General features: G+C 52.8%; 1 protein-coding gene across 5 annotated transcripts in view; it reads right to left on the reverse strand.

Annotated features, from left to right (window-relative positions):
• Positions 1-24529, reverse strand: part of KYAT1 (kynurenine aminotransferase 1) — an 825974-nt gene that overhangs the window by 543041 nt on the left and 258404 nt on the right. For all 5 annotated transcript variants that reach the window (XM_069609197.1, XM_069609195.1, XM_069609198.1 and 2 more), the window contains 2 exons: positions 24320-24470; positions 19569-19718 (listed from right to left, as the gene is read on the reverse strand). In XM_069609197.1, coding sequence (XP_069465298.1) covers positions 19569-19718; positions 24320-24470 — 301 coding nt within the window. The remainder of the gene's footprint in view (positions 1-19568; positions 19719-24319; positions 24471-24529) is intronic.

Raw genomic sequence — 24529 nt, forward strand, 5'->3', positions numbered from 1 at the left:
AACATCGATCTCAAAGAACATCCAAATGAATGGGCTTCTTTAATCTCTGAGGTCTTTAAAAGATGCGTGCGGACCAAATCAATCCCAAAATCATGCAAATGTGCAACGGTAGTTCCGATTTAAAAAAAGGGGCAAAGAGATAGCCCAAAGAACTTCCGTCCAATAGCGCTTTTGGACATCATTGGAAAAGTGTTTAGCTCACTGTCTTTAGACAATTGTCAATCTCGGGCTAAAACAGCCATCTGTGCAGACCCATTCCAAACAGGATTTGTGAAAGAGATAGGAACAACTGCAAATATACTAGTTCTGAGCTCCCTGAAGGGAAACGTTAAAGACGGAAGCCCCAGACTATTCATTGCTTTTATAGACCTGGTCCAAGCATTTGACCAGGTCAATCGAGAAACTCTCTGGAAAAAGCTTGAAGATTGGGAATGTCCAAGAACTCGAACCGATACAAGCCCTCTATAGTGAAACATCAATGAGAGTGAGGTTAAATGCCAAGGGTCTGCTATCTGAAGCAATAGAGAGGAGTGAAACTGGGATGCCCACTAGCTCCACCCCTGTTCAATGCATACCTAGACGATTTTCAATACTCAGAGAGCAATATTCGCTCTTTTACCCCATCGCTAGGAGGTGAGAAGATAACTTGCCTCTTGTATGCTGACGATATAATCTTGTTAGATCAGACCCCAATTGGTCTTCAACGGCAACTAAACCAAAAAGAACAATTTAGAGATCAACAAAGATAAAACCTAAGTAATGGTACTGGAAAAATCCTCAAAAAGATCTGAAAATGTGCAATGGCACCTTGATGGAGTAAGGATTGAAAAGGTGAAGGAATTTAAATATTTGGGGATAACACTGAATAACAGCCCAGTCGAATTCCAAATGCAAGAAATCCTGTTTGAAAAGATAAAAATCCTAACGGCACAAGCAAAAGCAATAGATAGGAAATGTGGACGTTTCTCAATAATTCTGACCGTGAACTTCTATAAGGCTAAAGATGTACCATCTTTGATCTACTGAGTGGAAGCTATGTCAGAAATCCTGCCTAAAATCTGGGCGACACTGGAGGGATACACCAATGGCCCTTATTCGACGAGAATAAATTTGATGTCATTGCAAGCGATGGTTGAACAGAACGCTTTGATGCTCTATAGAAAAACGACATCACCTTCACGTCTAAAGGTATTTGAAATTATTCATAATGAACTTTCTGCGGGCAAAAACAGCACGTTGAGTACATGGGGAGACGGAAACAAAACTATACTAGAGAAAATTGGCAGCTCGGAGGAAGAACTGTGGTCGAATCCAAACAAAATAAAAAATAAACATTAGTAGAATGTGACTGGATTGAAACAATGGAATGGGTATCTAAAAACAGACTAACAATAGACCTCCCCACAACCACGAAAAGAATAAACCAGTTTTTGGGATATATGGAGAAATTCCCTAACAAGACCTTTAGAAATATATTTTTGAGGATCGGTCTGAACCTATTAGCCATTAATGAGGTTCAGGAAATTAGAGGGTTGTCACTGTCGAAAAAATGCTGGTATTGTAAATCCTCAGACCAAATGAATCAATCTGGGAATTGGCTTCTTTCCTGTGAGGGCGTGATCAACCAAAGGATAACTTACCTGGGCCACATATTTTCTAAATATCAAACATATAAGGAAGAAGATTGGTGGACTAGCCTGATGAGTGGGGAGAAAACTAGCAGTTGTATCCTTCATTCGCAAACTTGACCTGTGAAGAACAAACATTCATCAAGAGATGGCCAGAGGAAAGAAAAAGTGAGGGTAAACAGATTTGGAAAGACCCTTAGACATTTAAGACTGTAACTGAAATTGAAGAATGTATATGAGAATTATTTTCCCTCTTTGTAAGAGGTCTTGTAAAAATTGTAAATCAGTTAAAACAAGTAAAAAAAAAAAAAAATCTTAAGCAAAGACATAATCTCACAACCTTTGGACTGCTGGAGGCAGAGGGCCAGGCCTGGAGCACAAGGTGCAGGACATAATAAGGATGGTCCTCGGTGCGCAGGAAGGTGACAGGGTCACGATGGACTGAGTGCATCAGGTGGGCGGAGGCGCACGGGGTCCACGGTCGGTCCTAGCAAGCATGCACTACTATGGAGACAAGGTGCGAGTCCTTGAAAAACGAGCAAAACATCTCAGGGAAATAAACTATGGTGACTCAAAAGTGGCTATTTTCCAGGACCTCTCTGCCCACAAGTTGTTGAGGCGAAAGAAGTGTGGGGCCCTTACTAAGTGGCTGCAGGAAAAAGGGGTTAAATACTGTTGGGGCTGCCCATTCTCACTGGTGATTGAGTGGGAGAGGTATCATTTGGTGGCAGAGGAGGACATCCAGAGGATCACAGAGGATCTAGTTGGTAGCCCGGGGAGGTCCTTCATCGGAGCTTGGTGGGCAGGGGACGAACCCTACTCATGGACCCAGAGGCCCGGACTCAAGGAAACTGTAAGGGTAAAGGAACCTGCAAGTTTTAGAAGTTGAACACTCCCCCTCCGCGGAACGGGGACTCTTGAGGGGACGAGGCGCAGAATTATGTTGTTTACTTATACCCTCTCTGTGATACCCTTGAGTGCCGAGGGGCCCTGAAAGAGCCGTTTGAAAATGGGGGAACCAGAGGTGGCGCTGTGGAGCAGCCCAAGATGGCTGCCTAGCTCCTGAGCTCCGTGTGGGACTGGGCGATATCCGTCTATATCTGCGGCCACACTGTGCGTTACACGCTTATCTCTTCATCACTTTTGCCCCACACTTCAGCGCCTCTGCCGAGCGAAATTCCGGCTCCTCTACGACCCCGGGCGACCCAGATCGGGGTCCTGGACTGGGCGGCCTGACTCCGGCTCTCTCCTCCGCGGTGTGCGCGGCGCCGGCCCGAGGCCCTCCCCCTTCTCAGGGCCTGGCACCTCTCCTGAGCGCTCGATCGGGCGGACTGCGGCCCGATCGGAATCGCGGCGGCCTCCAGGCGTCCTGGGTCTGACACCCCCCGGGAGCGGCCTGACTGGGGGCCCGTGGCCGGTGGCGACGCGGACGCGTCCCGGCCCTCCGCCGGCCGTGAGAGGGCGTCGGCTGTGGTCCCTTGCTGGGGGATCGGGGGGGTGCGCCCCCGGAAGGTAAGAGGCGGCTGCCGGTGGGCCCTACATCCCCGCCCGGCCCCCCCGGGCGGACTGCGGCCCGCTGGGGGACCCGTCAGCACACCGCGGCCTGCGGATCGGCATTGACGTCCCCCACCACGTCCCCGCTTGAGACTGGCTTAGTGGCGCCCCCCCCCCCCAGATTCGCTTCCCGGGTCGCCTGCCTCTGCGGCCCGGACCTCTCCACACTGTGGGCCCTGGGTGCTGCCCAACACCAGCACACCCCAATCAGCCCCGCTGGGCCCTGTTCTCCTTCACCCGAGAGGCCTCCACAGCTGGGGTTCTCCCCCCTGGTATTGCCCCCGCACTCTTCTCTCTGATATTGGGACCACCGCCTACTCCCCCCCCGCGCACCAACCCACGATGCCTAGCAAGATCAAGGGATCCTCCAGGGGGGGTGCCATGGATAGATTCGCCAGGGCTGTCCAGAGGGAGGAGGCTGACCGGGACTTACCTATTACTGAGGAGCTGGAGAACAACGTTTGCCCCTCTCCTGCGGCCCCTGACCTGACCACGATCATGGAAGCTATGGCCAAAAACTTTGCTTCCTTTCACGAGAAGCTTGACGACATCAATGCCAATGTTGCCTCTTTAAAGACACGGGTGGATCAGGCGGGGACCAGGATCACGGACGCCGAAAACCGTATATCAACTAATGAGGATGCTATACATGCGCTACAAGATACTGTGGCATCACTGTCCCAAGATATGCGGAATGTGAAAGCAAAGTGTGAGGACCTCGAGTCGCGCTCCCGCAGGAACAATCTGCGTATTATCGGAGTGCCAGAAAACGCTTTAAAGGGCCGCATGGAAGACGCGGTCGAATCATTATTGAGTTCCCTCCTGGGTGACCCCGCCATGTCCCCATACTTCACCGTCGAGCGCGCTCATCGGGCTCTGTCACCCAGACCCAAGCCAGGGGACATTCCCAGACCCATCATAGCCAGGATTCTCAATTATAGAGACAGAGATCTTATCCTCCGCCTGGCCCGAGAGAAGGGAGACCTGCGATTCGAGTCACACACAGTGAGAATCTTCCCGGACTTCTCTGTAGCGGTCCAGCAAGAGAGGCGTCAATTCATTGGAGTCAAGAAACTACTCAGAGAACGGAATGTCCCCTATGCTATCCTGTTTCCAGCCCGTCTCAAAATCACACATAATGGGAAACTGTACTTTTTCACTGTACCAGAGGAGGCGGTGAAATTCATCGAGGCACATCTGCCGCTTCCCAACCCGGCGGGAGCTCAGGCTGAGGATGTCTGAGCCGATACCACACACTAACTGGCCTTCTCTATCTTGTCCATGGTACTCTTCAATCGGAACGTGGTCATTGTAACAATTCACAACAGTCCTATGGTCTCAGGCCCCCTGTGTGCCCAGCCGGGCGAGGTGCTCGGCTGGCTATGGTGGCCTGTCTTCTGATCCGGGTACTGCAGAACCTGTCACTGACGGCGTTGCTGTCATGCATATTTGTCCTTAAAGCCGCCCACACGGCCACAGCACACCTCGCTGCATTTGCAATGTTCTTGGTTTTTTGGTTCCCGCTGCTTTGGTGCCCCTGTTGGGCACGGGAAGGGTGTCATCCCTGTTGGATGTCGCCCCCCGACCTCCATGTTATGGGGAGTGTCGGGTTAGCTGGAGATACCTGCGGGGAGGGGTGGGGGTTTCACACTGCAAGTTGGGGGTGGGCAGTGAGGGTGGGGCGCGGTTGGGGTGGGGATTGGGGACATGTTCTCGAAAATGGCAGTGGCGGACTGACAGCTGGTCGCGCACCGGATCGCAATGCTCTAATTGTACATAATTCTGTTTCTGCATTTCAGCATCTGTGGTGGGATGTTCACTAAGCTTATTGAGATATATCTGTCCGCTTCAGTCATGGGCACTCTGTCATTGGGAGATCCGGTGACCATTGCACTGGGGTCCGGTACTGGGGGAGGTGGGACCTGGCGTCCTCTGATGTTGGATCACTATCTCTGGTTTCTCCGCAATGGGATTTTATCGATTGGGGCACTAGTATGGCTGTGACGATAATGACATGGAATGTTCGTGGCCTCAGCAATTACACCAAGGGTCGCAGGATCATGGCTTACGCTAATAGGCACCACTGCAAGGTGTTACTCCTGCAGGAAACACACTCCACTGGCCCGTTGGCCAGAAGCATTGCGCCCACATGGGGTCCCCTCAGGTACTTCACGACCTACTCTACAAGGGCCCGTGGAGTGCTGACACTAATTCACAAGTCTCTTAAATTCTCTCTTCACAGAAGCTATATTGACCCGGGGGGGGAGGTACATCATCCTGCATTGCGCCATCGCCAACAGAGATTACCTACTCGTGAACACTTATGGCCCCAATGTAGACTCCCCTGAGTTTATTGATCAGGTGGTGTCCATACTCCTGGGATACGTGGGTGTACAGATCATCTGGGGTGGTGACATGAATTTTATTTTAGACCCTGCCGTGGACAGGACTGGCTCTGCCCCCAGACCCTTAGCGAGTGCAGCGCGCAGGCTCTTGACACACTGCAAGTCACTGGATATCCTGGACAGTTGGAGAGCTCTCCATCCGCTAACGCGGGAATACACATATTATTCATCGGTACATGATAGCTCTTCTAGAATTGATCTGATCCTACTGTCGGCCCAACTGATTGGTGGGGTTTCAGATATTCGTATACTTGCACGTACTCTGTCTGATCATTCACCGGTCATACTGATCGTTAACATGGGCATCCTAGCCCCCACCATGAATACTTGGCGCTTTAAATCGGCCGCCCTGCAGGACATCGTTTTCAAGGCAGACATTCTGTCGGATATTCGGTCCTACTTTGAATTCAACTCGCCACAGGACACCACCCGGGGGGTCCGCTGGGACGCCTTCAAGGTTTTCATTCGGGGGGCAGCCATCTCTAGGGAGTCCGGGGTTCTCAAGTCCATTAGGGCCTCCCTGTCGCGATCTGAAGCCAAACTGCGAGATCTTGAGCGGGCCCACCCCACCTCTGTTGACCCTGTCATCCTTTCCCAGATAAGTGAGGAACTCAAGCTGTTCAACGAGCAGGCCGTCAGGGAGGTGCAGTACTTTAGCCGACCTCAGGCGGCGCGGAAATACGGTGAGGGGGACAGACCTGGCAAAACTCTGGCCGCCTTGATCACCTGCGTCAGAGGTAGCAATGGGTCGACCCAGTGGTCGGACCAACATATTTTAGAGACCTTCACAGACTTTTACTCCGAACTGTACTCGCAGCCTCCCGAACATAGCGAATCGCAGATGCGCGAGCTCCTTGCCCAGATCCCCACCACTGTCGTCTCCCATGTTACAAGGGAACAGCTAGACTCCCCCTTCACCCTGGACGAAATAGTGGAGGCCATTTCCAGCCTTCCGAAGGGTAAAGCACCGGGCCCCGACGGGCTTACGGCCGAATTCTTTCAGGAGCACGTGGCCATATTGGGCCCCGAATTGCTTGAGGTCTGGAATGAATCCCTGCGCCTGGGCTCTCTTCCCCCATCCCTACCTGAAGCTGTTATCACGGTTCTCCTTAAGCCTGGCAAGCCGCCCGATGAATGTGGTTCGTATCGCCCCCTCTCACTCATGAACCTAGATACGAAGATCTTCGCCAAGGTGATTGCTAATCGCTTTCTCCCGGTCATGCCTTATATGGTTCATGAGGACCAGTCCGGTTTTGTCCCTGGCAGGTCCACATCACACAATATTCGACGGCTGCTTAACGTAATGGCCCGCATAGACCAGAGCGTGAGTGCGGTGGCGGTGACATTGGATGCCCAGAAGGCTTTTGACATGGTTTCCTGGAGATACATGTGGCTGGTTCTGGAGACCATGGGCGTCGGTCCTGGGATGATCTCCTACATCAGATTATTATACACCTCCCCGGTTGCCAGAGTCCGCGTCAACTCTCAAACTTCTACACTGTTTCCTCTTTTCCGGGGTACCCGCCAGGGATGCCCATTCTCCCCAATTCTGTTCGCCCTTGCCATCGAGCCTATGGCGGACTTTATCAGGGAACGGCACATGCGCGGGGGAATACCTCTCCGGGGCGCCTCCGAGGTGGTCTCCCTATACGCGGACGATGTCCTTCTGTTCGTCAGGGACCCAGATCTCTACCTCGACCCTCTCCTCCGGGACATCACCCGCATCGGGACTTTTTCAGGCTTCACTATAAATTACACAAAGTCCGAACTTTTCCCCCTCACACACTCCACACTTCACCCGGCCACTGAATACCCGCTCAGGTGGTCTCCCAATGGGATCAAATATCTGGGGGTTCATGTGTCCCTGACTAGGGAGACCCTTCTGGCTGACAACTATGTGACATTGGCTGCACTGGCCGAAGCCAAACTAGAGCGCTGGCGCTCTCTTCCCTTATCATTGGCCGGGCGGCTGTCGCTGGTCAAGATGATACTGCTCCCTAAGTTCCTGTACACGTTTACAAATGTTCCCACCTGGCCTGGAAATAGTTACTTCACGGATCTGCACAAGCTGTGTGCCCAATTCTTGTGGCATTCCGGCGCGGTGCGGAAAAAGTGGGGTGCTATGACCCTTCCCTATGATAGGGGCGGGTTCACGGCCCCTGACTTGATGAGTTATTGGACTGCGGCGCAGGCACAATTTGCCACATACTGGTATCCTGGTCCTCCTTCCCGCCCGCATGTCAGGCTTGAAATCATTGCTGCCTCTGGTGCTAACATTATGTCCTTACTTCTACACCGGAAATATGAGCCTGACTCTCCCATAGACCCCGTCCAGACCACCTTGTTTGCCTGGAGGCGGATATTCGCTGCTGCCCCCGAGACTCACCCTTACTACAAATGGCTCCCCGCATGGCGGGTCCCCAGTTTGGAACCCACGAATGACTCAGCCCTGGCACGGCACTGGCGGGACCTGGGTTATCTGGCCCTTACTGACTTCTACCCGGATGGGGTATTCATAACGCCACAGACGTGGAAACCAGCCCACTCGGGCTCGCCACTTGAGCTACTTCAGTATTACCGACTCCGCGCAGCGTTCCGGGCGGCTTGGCCCACCTTCCCCAGCGAACCCCCAGACCACCCTGCCATCTCCTACATTGCCAACTCCGGGGGGCGCGGGGAGTGGTCTCATCATTGTACAAACTCCTGCTCACTGCTTCAGCAACACCGCCCCCCAGGGCGAGAGAGGACTGGGCCTCTGAACTGGGGGTTGTTATTTCAGAGCAGCTGTGGGGTAAAATGTGCTCCCACACCAGTAGGGTCTCCCTTAATTTTCGACATCGCACTATGCAGTACAAGCTACTGAATAGGCTATACTATACGCCATGCAGACTTTCCAAATTCGCCCACTCCGACACGCGACTCTGCCCCCGTTGTGGGGCGGAAGATGCCGGTCATCTCCACATGTTCTGGGATTGCCCCAACCTGGCCCCATTCTGGGATGAGATTCTTAAGACCATGTCCGCACTCTGTGATGCGGTGCTTGAGCCTGACCCGATGGGGGCGTTGTTTGGTCAGTGGGATGCTGAGGGCGCCAGAGGAGAGGCCAGGCTGTTAAATGTATGCTGTGCAATTGCTAAAAAATGTATTCTTCAAAACTGGAACTGCTCGGCACCCCCCACTTTCCAGAAATGGCTGAACTTGGTGACCTGGTCCCGTAATTGCGAGGAGGACTACATTATTACCCTCCCAGGCCGGTCCCGGCCCAAAAACATTTGGACTGCCTTCAACAGCTATCTCAACGCCCTCGATGCTACCTCTTTGGCGGATAGCTCGCCCTAGACCCCATTTCTGTACATTGTGCTCCCCAATATGGCACTTAGCTGATCTCTATCTGCAAATGTATGCTACTGTGTGTGAACATCCCAGTGTAATGTACCTTGTCATGTTTAAAGACCATACTCTCGATCTGTTGTGTGTGTATGTCAACTACCACTGCCAGCAAAAATAAAAGTTTAAAAAAAAAGAAAATGGGGGAACCACTGTCGAGTTGTTCTTTGCTGGAAGCAGGGTGACCAGCTTTTCACTTTGTCCAGGTTTTGAATTGCTAAGAAATGAAGAGTGCCTTGCGGGTAGAGGGCGCATGGTCTGAGGGGAGGTATCGGGGCTGTAGAAGGCGTGGTTCAGGGTTCAGTTCAGAAAACAACAGGGCTTAAGGGCCTCCCCGATTGGCTCAGGGAGATAAGAGTGGGAGCGCTGCCTCATACGATATCCAGGGCAGGGGCGGAGCCCCTGGTGGTTCGTTGATCATCCCCAGCATGACTGAAAGGTGGGGACAGACACCTCGATCTAGGGGAAGGAGGGGAGGGTGGGGGCGGCTGAGGGGAGGGTGGGGGCGGCTGAGGCGAGGAAGGGAAGCGGGGAGGAGGGGGAGAGTATCCTACAGATTCCATACATTGGGGAGGCCATGGGCCTCGTTGGGCATAGGGGGAGTAATGGGCGAAGGGTGAAGAGGGGGAATGGTTGAAGCAGTGGTTGGTACGCTGAACGTAAAGGGTTTGAATTCTCAAAATAAACAAACTCTCACCAGTATTATGTTCCACAAACAGAAACTAATGGTCCTCTTCCTGCAAGAAACGTATTATCGACAAGGGGCAGAATCACAAATAAAAGGTAAAGAGATAGGTGGACATTTCTGGGCCTGTCATAGAATCTCTAAGAAGGAAGGGGTGGGCATACTATTGGATAAGTCTGGAGGAGATTGAGATTAGGGGGGGTTTTGGGGGGAGGTTTTTGGGTGTAAAAGGTACGTACGAAGGTACGCAGATCACGCTTACCATCCTGTATGCGCCCAATGTTGGTCAGATGGGGTTCCTACGCCAGGTGTTTAGGGTGATCGATGGGTGAGTTGGCGGGGGGGGTTAACCTGATACTGAACCCCCAGCTGGACTGGTGTTCAGCAAAGGGTCTGGAGCCGGGAGGAGTGACGAGTGATAACCCTGCATTCAGGGATCTTCTGCCGGGCCTCTTTTGGGTGGATGTGTGGCGTAGGTCATGACCGGGAGCGGGGGGTTATACCTTCTTCTCCCCCCACATGAGTTATACCCAAGGAGTGACCTCTTACCGATTCTGAGGGAGCAGGAGGGTGAGGTCCGTGTTCCAAGGGTGGAAGCTATTATGTGCTCAGACCACAAATGGGTGATGGTGACCTGGCGGCTACCGAAGACCCCGCGGAGTTACAGGTGGAGATGTAATGATGACTTGTTGAGAGACCAGGTGTTCCGGGAATTTTTGGGGAAGGAGATGCAGGCTTCAAAACTAACAATAATGGGAGATGGGTATGGCGACGGATTGGGAGGCAGCCAAGGCCATATTCCAGGGTTTGCTCATTGCAGAAGGAGCCCGCAGGAAGCACAAAAGGGCGCTGATCGAAGGTAGGCTTCGAGAGGAGCTGAAAGTAATGCGCCTACAGCTAAATCAGAGGGACGTAGACAGGGAGGCCCTAGTGAGTGATATGAGGGACAAGAGCTCCATACGGTCCTAATTGGGGAGGTCATTAAGAAAATGAGGTACACCTGATAGAGATACTATGAGAGGAGAGGGGGACATGGTAGGGACCCTCCTGGCAAATAGGGTTAGGGGTTGTAGAGTGGAAAGAAGGGTCGAGGATGTCCGGGACGGAGGAGGGCAGGTCCAGAAGGGGCCGGGGGGGACATATCGGAATGCGCTACACATTTTTACAACTCATTTTATGCCAGACCGGTGGAGGAATCTGTGGAGGACATACGGCAATACCTGGCCGAGCGCAACCTTTACAAGCTTATGGGGTCAAAAAAGGAGGCCTTGGAGGGGGAGGTGACTGGGGAGGGGGTGCTGGAAGCCATCAAGAGGTTGAGGGTAGGGAAGGCCCCGGGAGGGGACAGCTTCACGGCTGATTTTTATAAGCAATATCAATCCCAGCTGGCGAAACCTTTGGCCAAGCTTGTTAACCTAATTGGGGGACGGGACATGATGCCGCCGTCATTCCTCCAGGCTTTGATAGCTGTCATACTAAAACCAGAGAAAGACCTGGCTGATTGTGCCTCATACAGGCCTATTTCCCTCCTTAATGTGGACGCCAAGTTTTTTGCCAGAATCATGGCGATGCGTCTGGAAACATACCTCCCCCGACTGATTTACCCGGATCAGGTGGTTTTTGTGTTAAATAGGCAAGGAGTGGACAGTATGCATAAAACTCTCCATGTTATGAGCTTGCAAGCGGTATGGAAGAAGGGGGCGCTTCTATTGTTCCTTGATGCCGAGAAGGCATTTGGCTGGGTGAGCTGGGCTTTTATGGGAGAGGTCTTTGCGTTTTTGGGACTGGGCCCAAGGTGGACAGGGTGGATATCGGCCCTGTTTATTTATTTATTTGTAGTGCGCACCTAACCCAATGGTAGCAGGGCGCAGAGGCAACAAGAGGATTGCAAAGCTTAGGTTACAGAGAGCGCAATAGATGGAATCAAGCTCGGGTTACATAGCTGGAAGCATAAAAAACAATTAGCACCAATACAACAGTTTATAATTACAAAGAGATATACAAAATTTACAGGTTATATAATGTGACTAAACATAGGTAATAGGTGGATATACACAATTTACAGTATTTATAGTATAGCGCAGTAAGGGAGAACATTAAGTGTCATGTTCTTTGAGCCAGAGGATGGTGTTGGACCTGAATTGTGGGTATGGAAGTATTCAGAACTCCATGCTAGGGTTGTGGTGAACGGGAATGAATCAGGGCTTTTCCCTCTGCAGCAGGGTACACCACATTGGTGTCCTTTGTCCCCGTTGATCTATGCGTTAGTGATGGAGCCATGGGCTGCATCAGTTAGAGACAATGGGGAGGTCAGAGGGGTCGAGGTGGGCGGAATACACTAAGTTAAGCCTTTTTGCGGATCATGCTTTACTCTACATCACTGACCCATCACACTTGGTCCCCCATGTGTTGGAAAGTCAGGAGGACTATGGGAAGTTGTCAGGTTTTAAAGTCAATCTGGGGGAATCGGTGGCAGTCGCAATTGGGGGATTATCAGATGAGGAAAGGGATGTGGCCGGGTTGCCGTTCAAGATGCAGAAGGAGACGTTCCGCTACTTGGGGGGTCCAGGTGACACTACATCCTGGGGATCTCTTCCCTGGTAACTTCCTCCCTTCTGGGCAGCTGTGAAGCGAGACATGGAGAGATGGGCGGGCTTGTGGTTGTCCTGGATGGCAAAGCTAAACTGTAAAAAGATGGTGGTTCTCCCAAAATGTGTATTCTTGTTCCAAATGTTACTGATAACTGTACCAATTTCTTTCCTACTTGAGGTAAAGCGAACCATGTTACGGTTCCTTTGGGCGGGGAAGAAACATAGGATTGCTTATGAAACACTAACTCAGCCTAAGGAAGAGGAGGGAGTGAGATACCCGGATTTGGCAACATACTACAAAGCGACCCAGTTGCGAGTCCTGATAGATCACTTTAGCCCAGATCCAGGAAACAATGGGTGGCAATGGACAATGAGGTACTGGCCCCGGTCACGCTGGACGAGTGGTTGGGGGTTCCCAGAGCATGCATCCCGAATAGAGTCCTGCACCACCCGGTTTTGGAGGGTGTCTGGAAAGAAGAGGGGAGAACCGGTGGCTCACGACGTGGCCATCACCTTTGAGCTGCATCTGGGTGCCTCCACTCCGGGACAGGATAGAGGAGCCACTGGCATTTCAATCATGGTATGAGGCGGGGCTCAGCAAGGCGGGACAATTATGGGTAGGAAGCGCTTTTATATATCTGGGGGGACTGGAGGAGGCCTTGGGTCTGCGCAAGCTGTCAGCCTTTTGTGTCCTACAATTAAAGGGGGCCCTGTCAGAGGAGAGGTGGGGGAAAATCTCAGAAGGGAAATGACACATTTTGAGAAATTTTTGATTACATAGAGAGTGTCCAAAAGGCTGATAGCTGGATTATACAAACTGCTTCTCTTGGCAATCCTGAGGGAACCCCCCTCTTCAAGAGTCAAGTGGGGACGGGACATGGGCAGGGATATTGGGACACGTTGTGGGTCCAAATGTACAGGCGGGCCCAACGTTCCACCATGACTCTTCAATACAGGCACCAGGCCCTTAAACTCCTGCATAAGTGGCACTACCCCCCTGTGATGATAGCTCAGATTGGAGACGGATACAACCTACACTGCTGGAAATGCCAGCATGAAAGGGGAGACTACATACACATGTGGTGGGGCTGTTCTAAGGTGAGGGCATACTGAAGGGAAGTCCTCGCTTGGGTTAAGGGGTTGATGGGATTCAAAGGGACCTCTCCCCATGGCTCGTTCTCTTTGGGGTAAGCACGGAGGAGGACTGAAGCGGAACAGAGACATATGTTTTATATTACGTTGGTTGCAGCAAGATGCTGCCTGGCCCAATTATGGAAGAGCCAGCGCATGCCTCTGGAGAGGAATGGGTTTCCAAGATCCGTGCCATGTATGATATGGAGTACATCACCAAACATTTGGCAGAATCTAGGGTTAACATTGCGGGTGTTTGGCTCCCATTTTTCAAGAAAAATAGGCGATTGGACCGGAGGGGCTTAGGAATATGCAGGGGCGGGATGGAAGAGGACGGTTTCTCGTCGGGGAAGTGGTATTGGTGGATTGGCGACCCAAGGTGGTGACTGGGGGAGAGATTCATATGCCTTGTGTTCAGGCGTACTCGGGGATAGAACCTGCATGTAGAGAGGAGGTATCATTAAATGTCCAATTTATTTTATGAAGTTCAGATTGGGAATCCATGGCATGGGGGTGGGTATCAATGCTGTGGTTATTAAGGAATGCCCTAATACTTTTCGGTGTTGTTATAACCAATATGCTAATAAAATTTGATTTTAAACAAAAAACTGCTCTTCTCACTCTCCACCAGTTCCTGCCTTCTCTCATAAACGTCCTCCCTTCTCCGGCCACCCTTCCTTCGTCTCCACTCACCTCTCCTCCACCACCGATGGGAGTACCTAAGCCCAGTAAACCCCCCTTGGGAAAGCCTTCAAAAAGGTGGTAACCAGCTTCAGTTAGCTACTCTGAATGCCCCCCCGCTGTCAAACACTCTGACATCTGTCTCATTTTTGAAGACCTTCACTTGGACGTCCTCGCTCTTACCGAAACGTGGTTGAATGCCAGCTCTGTCACTGCTCTTGGCACTCCTTCCAGAGGGCTACAAAATCCTCTCCAAACCCAGACCCAAATAGGACTGGAGGTGGAGTAGCCCTGATCTTCCCTGAGTGGGTCCCTGCTTCCATCATTCCTACTCCTCTTTTGAATGACTTGTGTGTAGGCTTGGGGTCTCCCCTATTCCCTCCCCCACCCTCGCCAAAGGACCCCCTGGACCCATCTCCCTCTTCGCCATCCCAATGGGCTGACTTTGCCTCATCCCCTTCAACCTCTTCTTCCAGACTCCTCTTCCTTGGTGACTTCAACATCCACCTCGACTCTCTTGAATCATCTTCCTCTCTGTTCTGGGTCCTATGTGACTCCCTCTCTCTCACTATTCTTCCTTGTGGCCCTACCCACTCTGCCGGTCACACTCTTGATGCCCTCATCCCTGGTGAAATCACTCTCTCTAACCCGGTCACCACCGCCTCTGCTGGTTCGACCCCTCTCTTTTCCTCCAACCTAGGGCCCCTTGGCCCCCTATCCAAGCCGCCCCCTGCACTGCCAGCCTCCTTCGCTGTCATTCGACCGATGAAGCGAGTGTCATTTGCTGCTTTTGCCTCCACCCACGCTCCTGACTCTCCCTCTGACTCTGTCCTTTCTAATCTGCATCTTGCCATCTCTAACACCCTTAACATTGTTATTGTTATTGTTATTTTTCATTTATATAGCGCCTTATATACCATTGGTATGGTCTGAAGGCGCTGGTAGGTTGAACGCCCTTGGGAACCGAAGTTCGGGTCAGTAGAGAGGGTGAAGAGAGTCAAAAGGTGCGTGTGCGCACAAGGTATGTGTGCAGCTGGTGCGGAGTTAATGTGGTAGCTGCTTCTTAGCGGTAGGTGTGGTGGTTGAGAGGTCAGGAGAATGTGTTCGCTCTGGCAGAATTTATCCAGCTCGAGTGTGGCTGCGTTAGGCCTGAGGAGAAACGCCTGGCTGGGGGTGTTAAACCAGCGGTGGTTACTTAGAGTGATGGGGAGTGAGCGGGAGATGTTGATATGAGAACAGTTATACCGAATGGTGTCATAGTATCCCTGTGTTCTATTTGAGTGGTGGTGTAAAGAGGAGAGTAGGCGTGGGGTGTGGTATGATATATGTTCTTTCAAATGTTCCCGCATACCAATGCATATTATGTACGTCACGCAATTTATGCGATCAGGTACACACTCGCGCATTCATAGTTCGTCTTGCGTGCTCTAGTCTATCCCTCATTTTCAGTATGCTTCATGCATGCTCTCATGTATTCCATATGCATGCACTCCCGTCCTCCCCGCGCATGCACTCCAGTCTGCCTATGCGCTCATCCGGTCTGCAAGCTCATCCGGTCTGCTCTACACAGGCATCCGCTCCACGCAGGCATCCGCTCTACACAGGCATCCGCTCCACACAGCTATCCGCTCCACACAGCTATCCGCTCCACACAGCTATCCGCTCCACACAGCTATCCGCTCCACACAGCTATCCGCTCCACACAGCTATCCGCTCCACACAGCTATCCGCTCCACACAGCTATCCGCTCCACACAGCTATCCGCTCCACACCACATGTTCTCGTCCGCTCTACATACATTCGTCCGCTACATACAGTCGTCCGCTACATACAGTCGTCCGCTCCATACACTCGTTCGCATCCACACCCTCGTTCAATCCGCATGCTCATCGGATCCACACACTCATCTGGTCTATCCACTTATCGGCACAACATACTACTCGTCTGCTTGATATATTACTCGACCGCTCTACGTATTTGTCGGTTTCTTACATTCGTCCGCTCCCCTCATTCATCCGTTCTATGAATTCATCCTTGCCCCTGCCATGAGGATCTGCATAAAACCTGCCATCATGAACAACAGTTGCTACAACTCTGATCTAGCATCTCTTAAACACAATTGCAGAGCTGCTGAACAGAAGTGGCAGACCTTGGGCTCATCCTTTGACAAACTGGACTGCCGTCTGCTCCAAAGTCAGTATCGTGTCTCTATCAGCTCCATGAAGCGGGCCCAGATCCAAGCCTGCATCTCTGAAGTCACTAACAACACGGCCAAACTTTTCAAAATCTGCAAGGAACTCGCCAATTCACTTGCAGTTTCCACCTCTCTCTTTCCTTCCCAGGCTCTCTGCACTGCCTGGCCTCCCACTTCACATCTAAAACTCAGGACATCCTGTCCTCACTCTCCTCCACCCCCATGTCCTCTCCCACGCCTGCTTCCCTGGCCCCCTTAGCCCTCAACCTTCCACCCCCCTCTCTCGCTTTCCTCCTGCCCATAGCACCGGATAGGGTCTCTAACGTGGTCTGCTCTATGAAGGCCTCCTCCAAACAGGTGCTCCCCTGCTCCTCCAGAACCATTAAGGACAACATCTCCTCTCTTGCCCCGGGTCTTGCTGACTTCTGTAACCACTCCTTTGTCTCTGGCTCTTTCCCTCTATCCCTCAAGTACTCCCTTGGGCACCCTCTCTTAAAAAAGTCATCTGCTGACCCCCTCCTGCCCGGCTAATTATCACCTTATCTCCACTACCCCCTTCCTTGTTGGTTGCCTTCATGACCAACATTCTGGATTCCGGGCATCTAGAGGCAAGGAAACTGCTCTCCTGGACACCTGTGACACTATTCTCACAAATCTTGACTCCACCTCTCCTGCTGTTCTCATTCTCCTCAATCTCTCCTCTGCCTTTGACATGGTCAAACATTCCATCCAACAACTCTTTGACACCCTCAGCATCACTGACAGGGCACTGGATTGGCCAGACTCTTTCAACACTAACTGCCCCTCCAAGCTGCAGCTGGGCCCTTTCTCCACAACTACCCTCTATATCTGTGGCATCCCCCAGGGCTCTATCCTATGGCCATGGCTCTTCAATATCTATTTCGCCCCTCTTGCTCACCCGATATCCTCCTCCTCTCCCAATTTACAATACTATGCAGACGACACACAGCTTTCCTTCAAACTTCCCTCTGCCTCCCCCCTCTTCCTCCTCTCTCATCCCTGACTGCCTATCAGTCATTCAGGCATGGTGTGCAGCGAATGATCTCTGTCTCAATGCCAGTAAAACCCCTACCCTCACCATCTTGTGAGGCAAAAAACCTTGGGGTCATCTTTGACTCCGTTCTCTCCTTCTCCCCTCACATCATGCACCTTACCAAAAAGTCTCACTTCCAGCTCCACCTCCTCAGAGGCATTCTTCCTTTTCTCACCTTCCACCAGAAGCTCAATGTCACCAGAGCTGTGGTCCTCTACAGGCTGGACAATTGCAACAACCTATTTCTCAATCTCCCTCTCTCCTCCCTTCGCGCCCCCCCCTCCAGCTAATCCAGAATAGGGCTGCAAGACTTATCCTTGGACTGAAGCCCAGGGAACACATCTCTGCATCCCTAAAATCTCTCCACTGGCTCTCCAAGTGGCTGCCAGGATCAGATTCAAGACTCTGCATCATCCACAAGGCCTTCTGGGGCCTGAGACCACGCCATCTCCAACTTTCCCTCCCTAAATAGTCCACTGCTAGAGCCCTATGCTGCTCTAATTTCAATTCTCTGAATGTGAAACACTTCTCCAAGGAGGAGGGTGGGGGGGGGGTCTCTCTCCTCGGCTGGTGCCTCCCTTTGGAACAGCCTCCCTGCCCCTCTCAGACTTGAGCCGGACCTCCTTAAGTTCCAGAAACTTCTCAAAACTCTGCTTTTCTCTACATCATTCCCTAATTCCCTTCCCTGCTATTCACCTCACCACAGCTGTGACCGGTGGCCTGGTCCTCATGAACTTCACAGGATCTCGGGCCTTTCCTCCCAGTCAATATCAGCACCCCTCCCCCACTGCACTGCCCTGTGGGCTCCTGTCTGGTGGCTCCATATACCACCCTTGAGAGTTGCCTGTACTAGCACTCAGCCTGATGCTCTCCTTCTGGCTCCCCTTCGCACTTCCCTCCCGGGCCCTCCTCGAGCACTTGTCCACTCCTCTGATCCCCCCTTCCATTCCCTTCCCCTGCACTTCTCTTCAATGCGCTTGCGGGGCCGAATGCCACATGGCCTGGTAGGACCACCACTGTATATTACTGTTGTTTTTTGACACTGTGATTATTTCCCCTGTTCCCTTCCCATTTAGCCTCGTGGTGCTTTGAAACACATTTCTGTTTTACAAAGCGCCTAACAAATGCTCAATAAAATAAATAAAATAAAGATACAAAGTATCCAAACCGCACTTCACTTTAGGGCACAAGAAATCCATAAAAGAGACTCTCTCAGCACTGAAAGTCTTATGGACTGATCAGTCGCCCCATAGAAATGAGCACAAAGCAAGAGAAGAAAGGCAGAAGGATTTCTTCGCATCAAAAAGCAGGTCAGGAGTCAAAACAAAGCAACAATTAAGATTGTACCATAGACGTCTATGGGAGGAAAGCAGCAACAACAACTAAATTATCTAACAGTGGGGCAGGCATAAGCCAACATTCCCTCTTAGGAGGAAATCTTTAGGGGGTCTCCTAGAGACCCTGGTTCCTGCCATGCCACTAGACAAACATTGGCGACTGAGGGTTGATGTGTGCAGTGAAAAGATGGACTTGAGAACACTGCTGATGGTAAAAGAAGGAGCCGAATCTGTGGATGGAGTTGCCACTCATGATTTCAGGAGGACCTGCTGCTCCGTAGATTTGCCTTGTCCCTCGAGGTGGCCAAAAGGCAGAGGACTTGAAGATCAATACCACGGTTTGCACCACCCTTCCCCTGATGTCGTAAGGAAGGACTTGAGAGCTAGAAAAATGTCCCTGAGTCACAGCAACATGATCTGATCGTGACGATTCCTGGAAGACCAAAGGTCGTGCCCTTGAACATCTCCAAGGGTGACATTCCACTCCAGCAGAAAATAGTCAGTCGTGATGGTCACTCAAGGAGAAGCTTCCGCAAAAGGAATCCCCAACCCAAGCTGCCCATACAGCACAACACAGGAGTATGGGACAAGCCTCGTTGGGATTCTGCAGAATTGTGGATTGTGGCTCTGAACCTTGAGATAAGGACAGTCCCAAGAGCAGCTGAAGCCTCTGAGGAGATGCAGCAATGAGCCTGGGAGAAAGGGATCAAGCAAAGGCAGATGCTAGGAAAAGAGCTGCATATTTGGCACCTTGAACAATGGCAACATAACATATATCCGTCCTTAGCAAGAGACGCCACCTTTGTCCCCTCCTTTCAGTACCCATTTGGAAGGCTGCCGTCTGAACCTCTGAATGTATTTGGGAGGAGAAGTGACTGTGCATGAGCAGGGTGAAGAAAGAGCAGCGACTGCAGCACTTACCTCATCATCTTCATCAATCAAGGCCTGAAAGGCACAGAAGAGAGCTTCATAGGCACCAACAGTCACCAGCACATTGCTAAGAGGGTCCAGGTCCTGACCCAGCAGCTCCCCGAAAAGACGTGCTAGGATATTCACCAGCGGAGGGTGTCCCTGCAAAGGAAAGGGAGAGGCAGCGTAACTGAGAAGTATATACAAAGGAAGGAGGTAAATGAGCACAGAATGGGAGAGACGAGTGATCGCAAGGAGAGATGGGGGAGTAAACGAATTAGCAAGATTAAGGAGGACGCGCGTAGTAAGTGAGATGGGGCGGCTCAGAGAGAAGATGCTCAGGTGTGCTGTCATGTAAGTGAGTGGGTGGGTTGGAGAAGAAAGGATGCTTGGGTGTGCTGACTGGTACATGAGCAGCAGGTGCAAAGAGATGAAGAAAGGATGCTTGGGTGTGCTGACTGGTACATGAGCAGCAGGTGCAAAGAGATGAAGAAAGGATGCTTGGGTGTGCTGTCTACTGAGTGAGTAGGTTGGAGAAGAACAAGGATGCTCAGTTCTGCCAACTGAGGGCATAGGTGGTAGGTTGCAGAAGACAAGATGCTCAAGTGAGCGGTCTGGTGCAAGAGAGTGATAGGTTGGTGGGGAGTAACACAGATGCTTGGGTGTGCTGTCTGGTATAAGAGTGGGTGGTAGGTTGAAGAAGACCAAGGATGCTCAGGTACTGGGTGGGTAGGGTGTAGATTGGACAAAGAGGATGCTCGGGTGAGACATCTGGTACAAGATTGGGTGGTAGATTGGAGATGACAGAGGATGCTTAGATGGGCTGCCCGGTAAGTGAGTAGTCGGTAGGTTGGAGGAGAACGAGGATACTCTGGTGTGCTGTACGGTACAGTGCACACTATCTGTGCTGAACCATCGGTGGTGCATAGTAGGAAGAAGTGGATAGAATCTAGACCAATGGTACAGTGAAATTCTATTTAATCTACAAGGGATATTTGGGTTGACAAGACAGGAGATTATTTTTCACACACACTATGCAAATAACACAGTTTTGGGAGACCAACAGCACATGGTAGGGTGTCTGGTAAAATTCCAAATTGACTAGCCTGGGCAAAACTCGAAGGCACAAGCCAATGAGCAGCCCTATTCAAACACGAGGAAAGTATAAGTATTTATTTTCCAGAATGAACTCAGTGGTAACCTCACACAGGAATGAGGAGGATGTAGACACCTTCTCCAACTCCCAGCTCCTATAAACCTCCTGCTCCACACCTCCCAGTAAATAACCACTAGAGCTCTAACCTCCCAGAAACCACCAGGACTCCACCTCCCAGAACCCAACAGCACTCCACCTCCCCAGGAGCCAACAGCGCTCCACCTCCCCAGGACCCAACAGCGCACCACCTCCCCAGGAGCCAACAGCGCTCCACCTCCCCAGGAGCCAACAGCGCTCCACCTCCCCAGGAACCAACAGGGCTCCACCTCCCCAGGAACCAACAGGGCTCCACCTCCCAGATACCAACAGGGCTCCACCTCCCCAGGAACCAACAGCACTCCACCTCCCCAGGAACCAACAGCACTCCACCTCCCCAGGAACCAACAGCACTCCACCTCCAAGAAACCAACAGCATTCCACCTCCCCAGAAGCCACCAGCACTCCACCTCCCCAGGAACCACAGCGCTCCACCTCCCCAGGAACCAACAGCGCTCCACCTCCCCAGGAACCAACAGCGCTCCACCTCCCCAGGAACCAACAGCGCTCCACCTCCCCAGTAACCAACAGCGCTCCACCTCCCCAGGAACCAACAGCGCTCCACCTCCCCAGGAACCACCAGCGCTCCACCTCCCCAGGAACCAACAGCGCTCCACCTCCCCAGGAACCAACAGCACTCCACCTCCCCAGGAACCAACAGCACTCCACCTCCCCAGGAACCAACAGCACTCCACCTCCCCAGGAACCAACAGCACTCCACCTCCCCAGGAACCACCAGCACTCCACCTCCCCAGATACCAACAGCGCTCCACCTCCCCTAGAGCCACCAGCACTCCACCTCCCCAGGAACCAACAGCACTCCACCTCCCCAGGAACCAACAGCACTCCACCTCCCCAGGAACCAACAGCACTCCACCTGCCCAGGAACCATCAGCGCTCCACCTCCCCAGATACCAACAGCGCTCCACCTCCCCAGGAACCACCAGCACTCCACCTCCCCAGGTACCAACAGCACTCCACCTCCCCAGGAACCACCAGCACTCCACCTCCCCAGATACCAACAGCGCTCCACCTCCCCAGGATCCAACAGCGCTCCACCTCCCCAGGAACCACCAGCACTCCACCTCCCCAGGAACCAACAGCACTCCACCTCCCCAGGAACCAACAGCACTCCACCTCCCCAGGAACCAACAGCACTCCACCTCCCCAGGTACCAACAGCACTCCACCCCCCCAGGTACCAGCAGCACTCCACCTCCCCAGGTGCCAACAGCACTCCACCTCCCCAGGAGCCACCAGCACTCCACCTCCCCAGGAACCAACAGCGCTCCACCTCCCCAGGAACCAACAGCGCTCCACCTCCCCAGATACCAACAGCGCTCCACCTCCCCAGGAACCAACAGCACTCCACCTCCCCAGGTACCAACAGCACTCCACCTCCCCAGGTACCAACAGCACTCCACCTCCCCAGGTACCAACAGCACTCCACCTCCCCAGGTACCAACAGCACTCCACCTCCCCAGGTACCAACAGCACTCCACCTCCCCAGGAACCACAAGCACTCTACCTCAGCCCCCGGAACCACCAGCACTCCACCTCCAAGAAACTAACAGCATTCCACCTCCCAGGAGCCACCAGCACTCCACCTCCCCAGGAACCAACAGCACTCCACCTCCCCAGGAACCAACAGCACTCCACCTCCCCAGGAACCAACAGCACTCCACCTCCCCAGGAACCAACAGCACTCCACCTCCCCAGGAACCAACAGCACTCCACCTCCCCAGGAACCAACAGCATTCCACCTCCCCAGAAGCCACCAGCACTCCACCTCCCCAGGAACCACAGCACTCCACCTCCCCAGGAACCACAGCGCTCCACCTCCCCAGATACCAACAGCGCTCCACCTCCCCTAGAGCCACCAGCACTCCACCTCCCCAGGAACCAACAGCGCTCCACCTCCCCAGGAACCAACAGCGCTCCACCTGCCCAGGAACCATCAGCGCTCCACCTCCCCAGGTACCAACAGCACTCCACCTCCCCAGGTACCAACAGCACTCCACCTCCCCAGGTACCAACAGCACTCCACCTCCCCAGGTACCAACAGCACTCCACCTCCCCAGGTACCAACAGCACTCCACCTCCCCAGGAACCACAAGCACTCTACCTCACCCCCTGGAACCACCAGCACTCCACCTCCAAGAAACTAACAGCATTCCGCCTCCCCAGGAACCAACAGCACTCCGCCTCCCCAGGAACCAACAGCACTCCGCCTCCCCAGGAACCAACAGCACTCCGCCTCCCCAGGAACCAACAGCACTCCGCCTCCCCAGGAACCAACAGCACTCCGCCTCCCCAGGAACCAACAGCACTCCGCCTCCCCAGGAACCAACAGCACTCCGCCGCCCCAGGAACCAACAGCACTCCGCCTCCCCAGGAACCAACAGCACTCCGCCTCCCCAGGAACCAACAGCACTCCGCCTCCCCAGGAACCAACAGCACTCCGCCTCCCCAGGAACCAACAGCACTCCGCCTCCCCAGGAACCAACAGCACTCCGCCTCCCCAGGAACCAACAACACTCCACCTCCCCAGGAACCAACAGCACTCCACCTCCCCAGGAACCAACAGCACTCTACCCCACCCCCCGGAACCACCAGCACTCCACCTCCAAGAAACCAACAACATTCCACCTTCCAGAAACCACCTCCCCAGGAACCACCAGCACTCCACCTCCCCAGGAACCAACAGTAGTCTACCTCCCCAGGAGCCAACAGTACTCCGCCTCCCAGGAGCCACCAGGACTCCGCCTCTCGGCTCCCAGGAACTCTGTCCACATTCCCATCACCATGCATGCGATTCATCCTACCTACCAGGCCCCCACGGCCACTTCTGAGCTGCCAGAGACCCACTTCACCTCCCTGGTCCCAGGTATCCACTGCCTCTCCTGGCTGAATCTACCAGCCTTCAGTAACTCACTCCAGCTTCGGCATCTGAGGCACTGCCACCACCTCCATGCCACCATGCATTCATTCCACCTCACAGCAGCCAGCAATGCCCTCCTATTCCTGGGTCACAAGGCTGGAACAGAAAACCCCCACTTCAGTCAGCCAAAAAAGGTAGCTCAGAGGAGGATGTAAGCCTGGGGTGGAGCGGGCTGCATTGAAAAGCATGCCTTATGGTAGACCCGGATTGGAGACCCTTCCACCTATTTAGATGAGGGGGGAAAGCAGCTTGAGAAAACCCATCAGGGGCGAGGTCTGCACAAGTGATGTGTACCCATGGAAAGTTTAACAGTCAGGACAGAAAAGTCCTGTGGTCCATTGAAAGTGTGACCTTGGAGGTGCAGAGAAGCAGGCAGCTGTCGGGGAATAGATACTAAAGATAAATACTACTGAAAGATGAAAGTTTTGCAGAGGAGGAGTGGACTGTGGTGGTGGGGTCCACTGAAAGATAAAAGGTCCACAGCCAGAGTAGAGAATGGGTGCATTGTAGTTGTGCGGTCAATGAAAGGTTGTCAGTTCCATAGGAGGTAAGGTAATGCATGTACACTTACAAAAGCACGAGTATACTGGTTCAGGACGCTGCCCTCCTCGCTGATGGCACGCACAAAGGCTTCCTTGATGGCGACCGGAGGGGAGAAGTCAGGGAACCCCTGACCAAGGTTCACTGCCTGGTGCTTGGAGGCTAAACTGACCAGTTCCACCCTGCAGGGGAAAGAGATATGAATACATTTGAAGGGGTGGGACAGCACTCTGCAGACAGC

The sequence above is a fragment of the Ambystoma mexicanum genome, chromosome 8 (assembly GCF_040938575.1).
Source record: "Ambystoma mexicanum isolate Mex_15411 chromosome 8, UKY_AmexF1_1, whole genome shotgun sequence".
NCBI lineage: Eukaryota > Metazoa > Chordata > Amphibia > Caudata > Ambystomatidae > Ambystoma > Ambystoma mexicanum.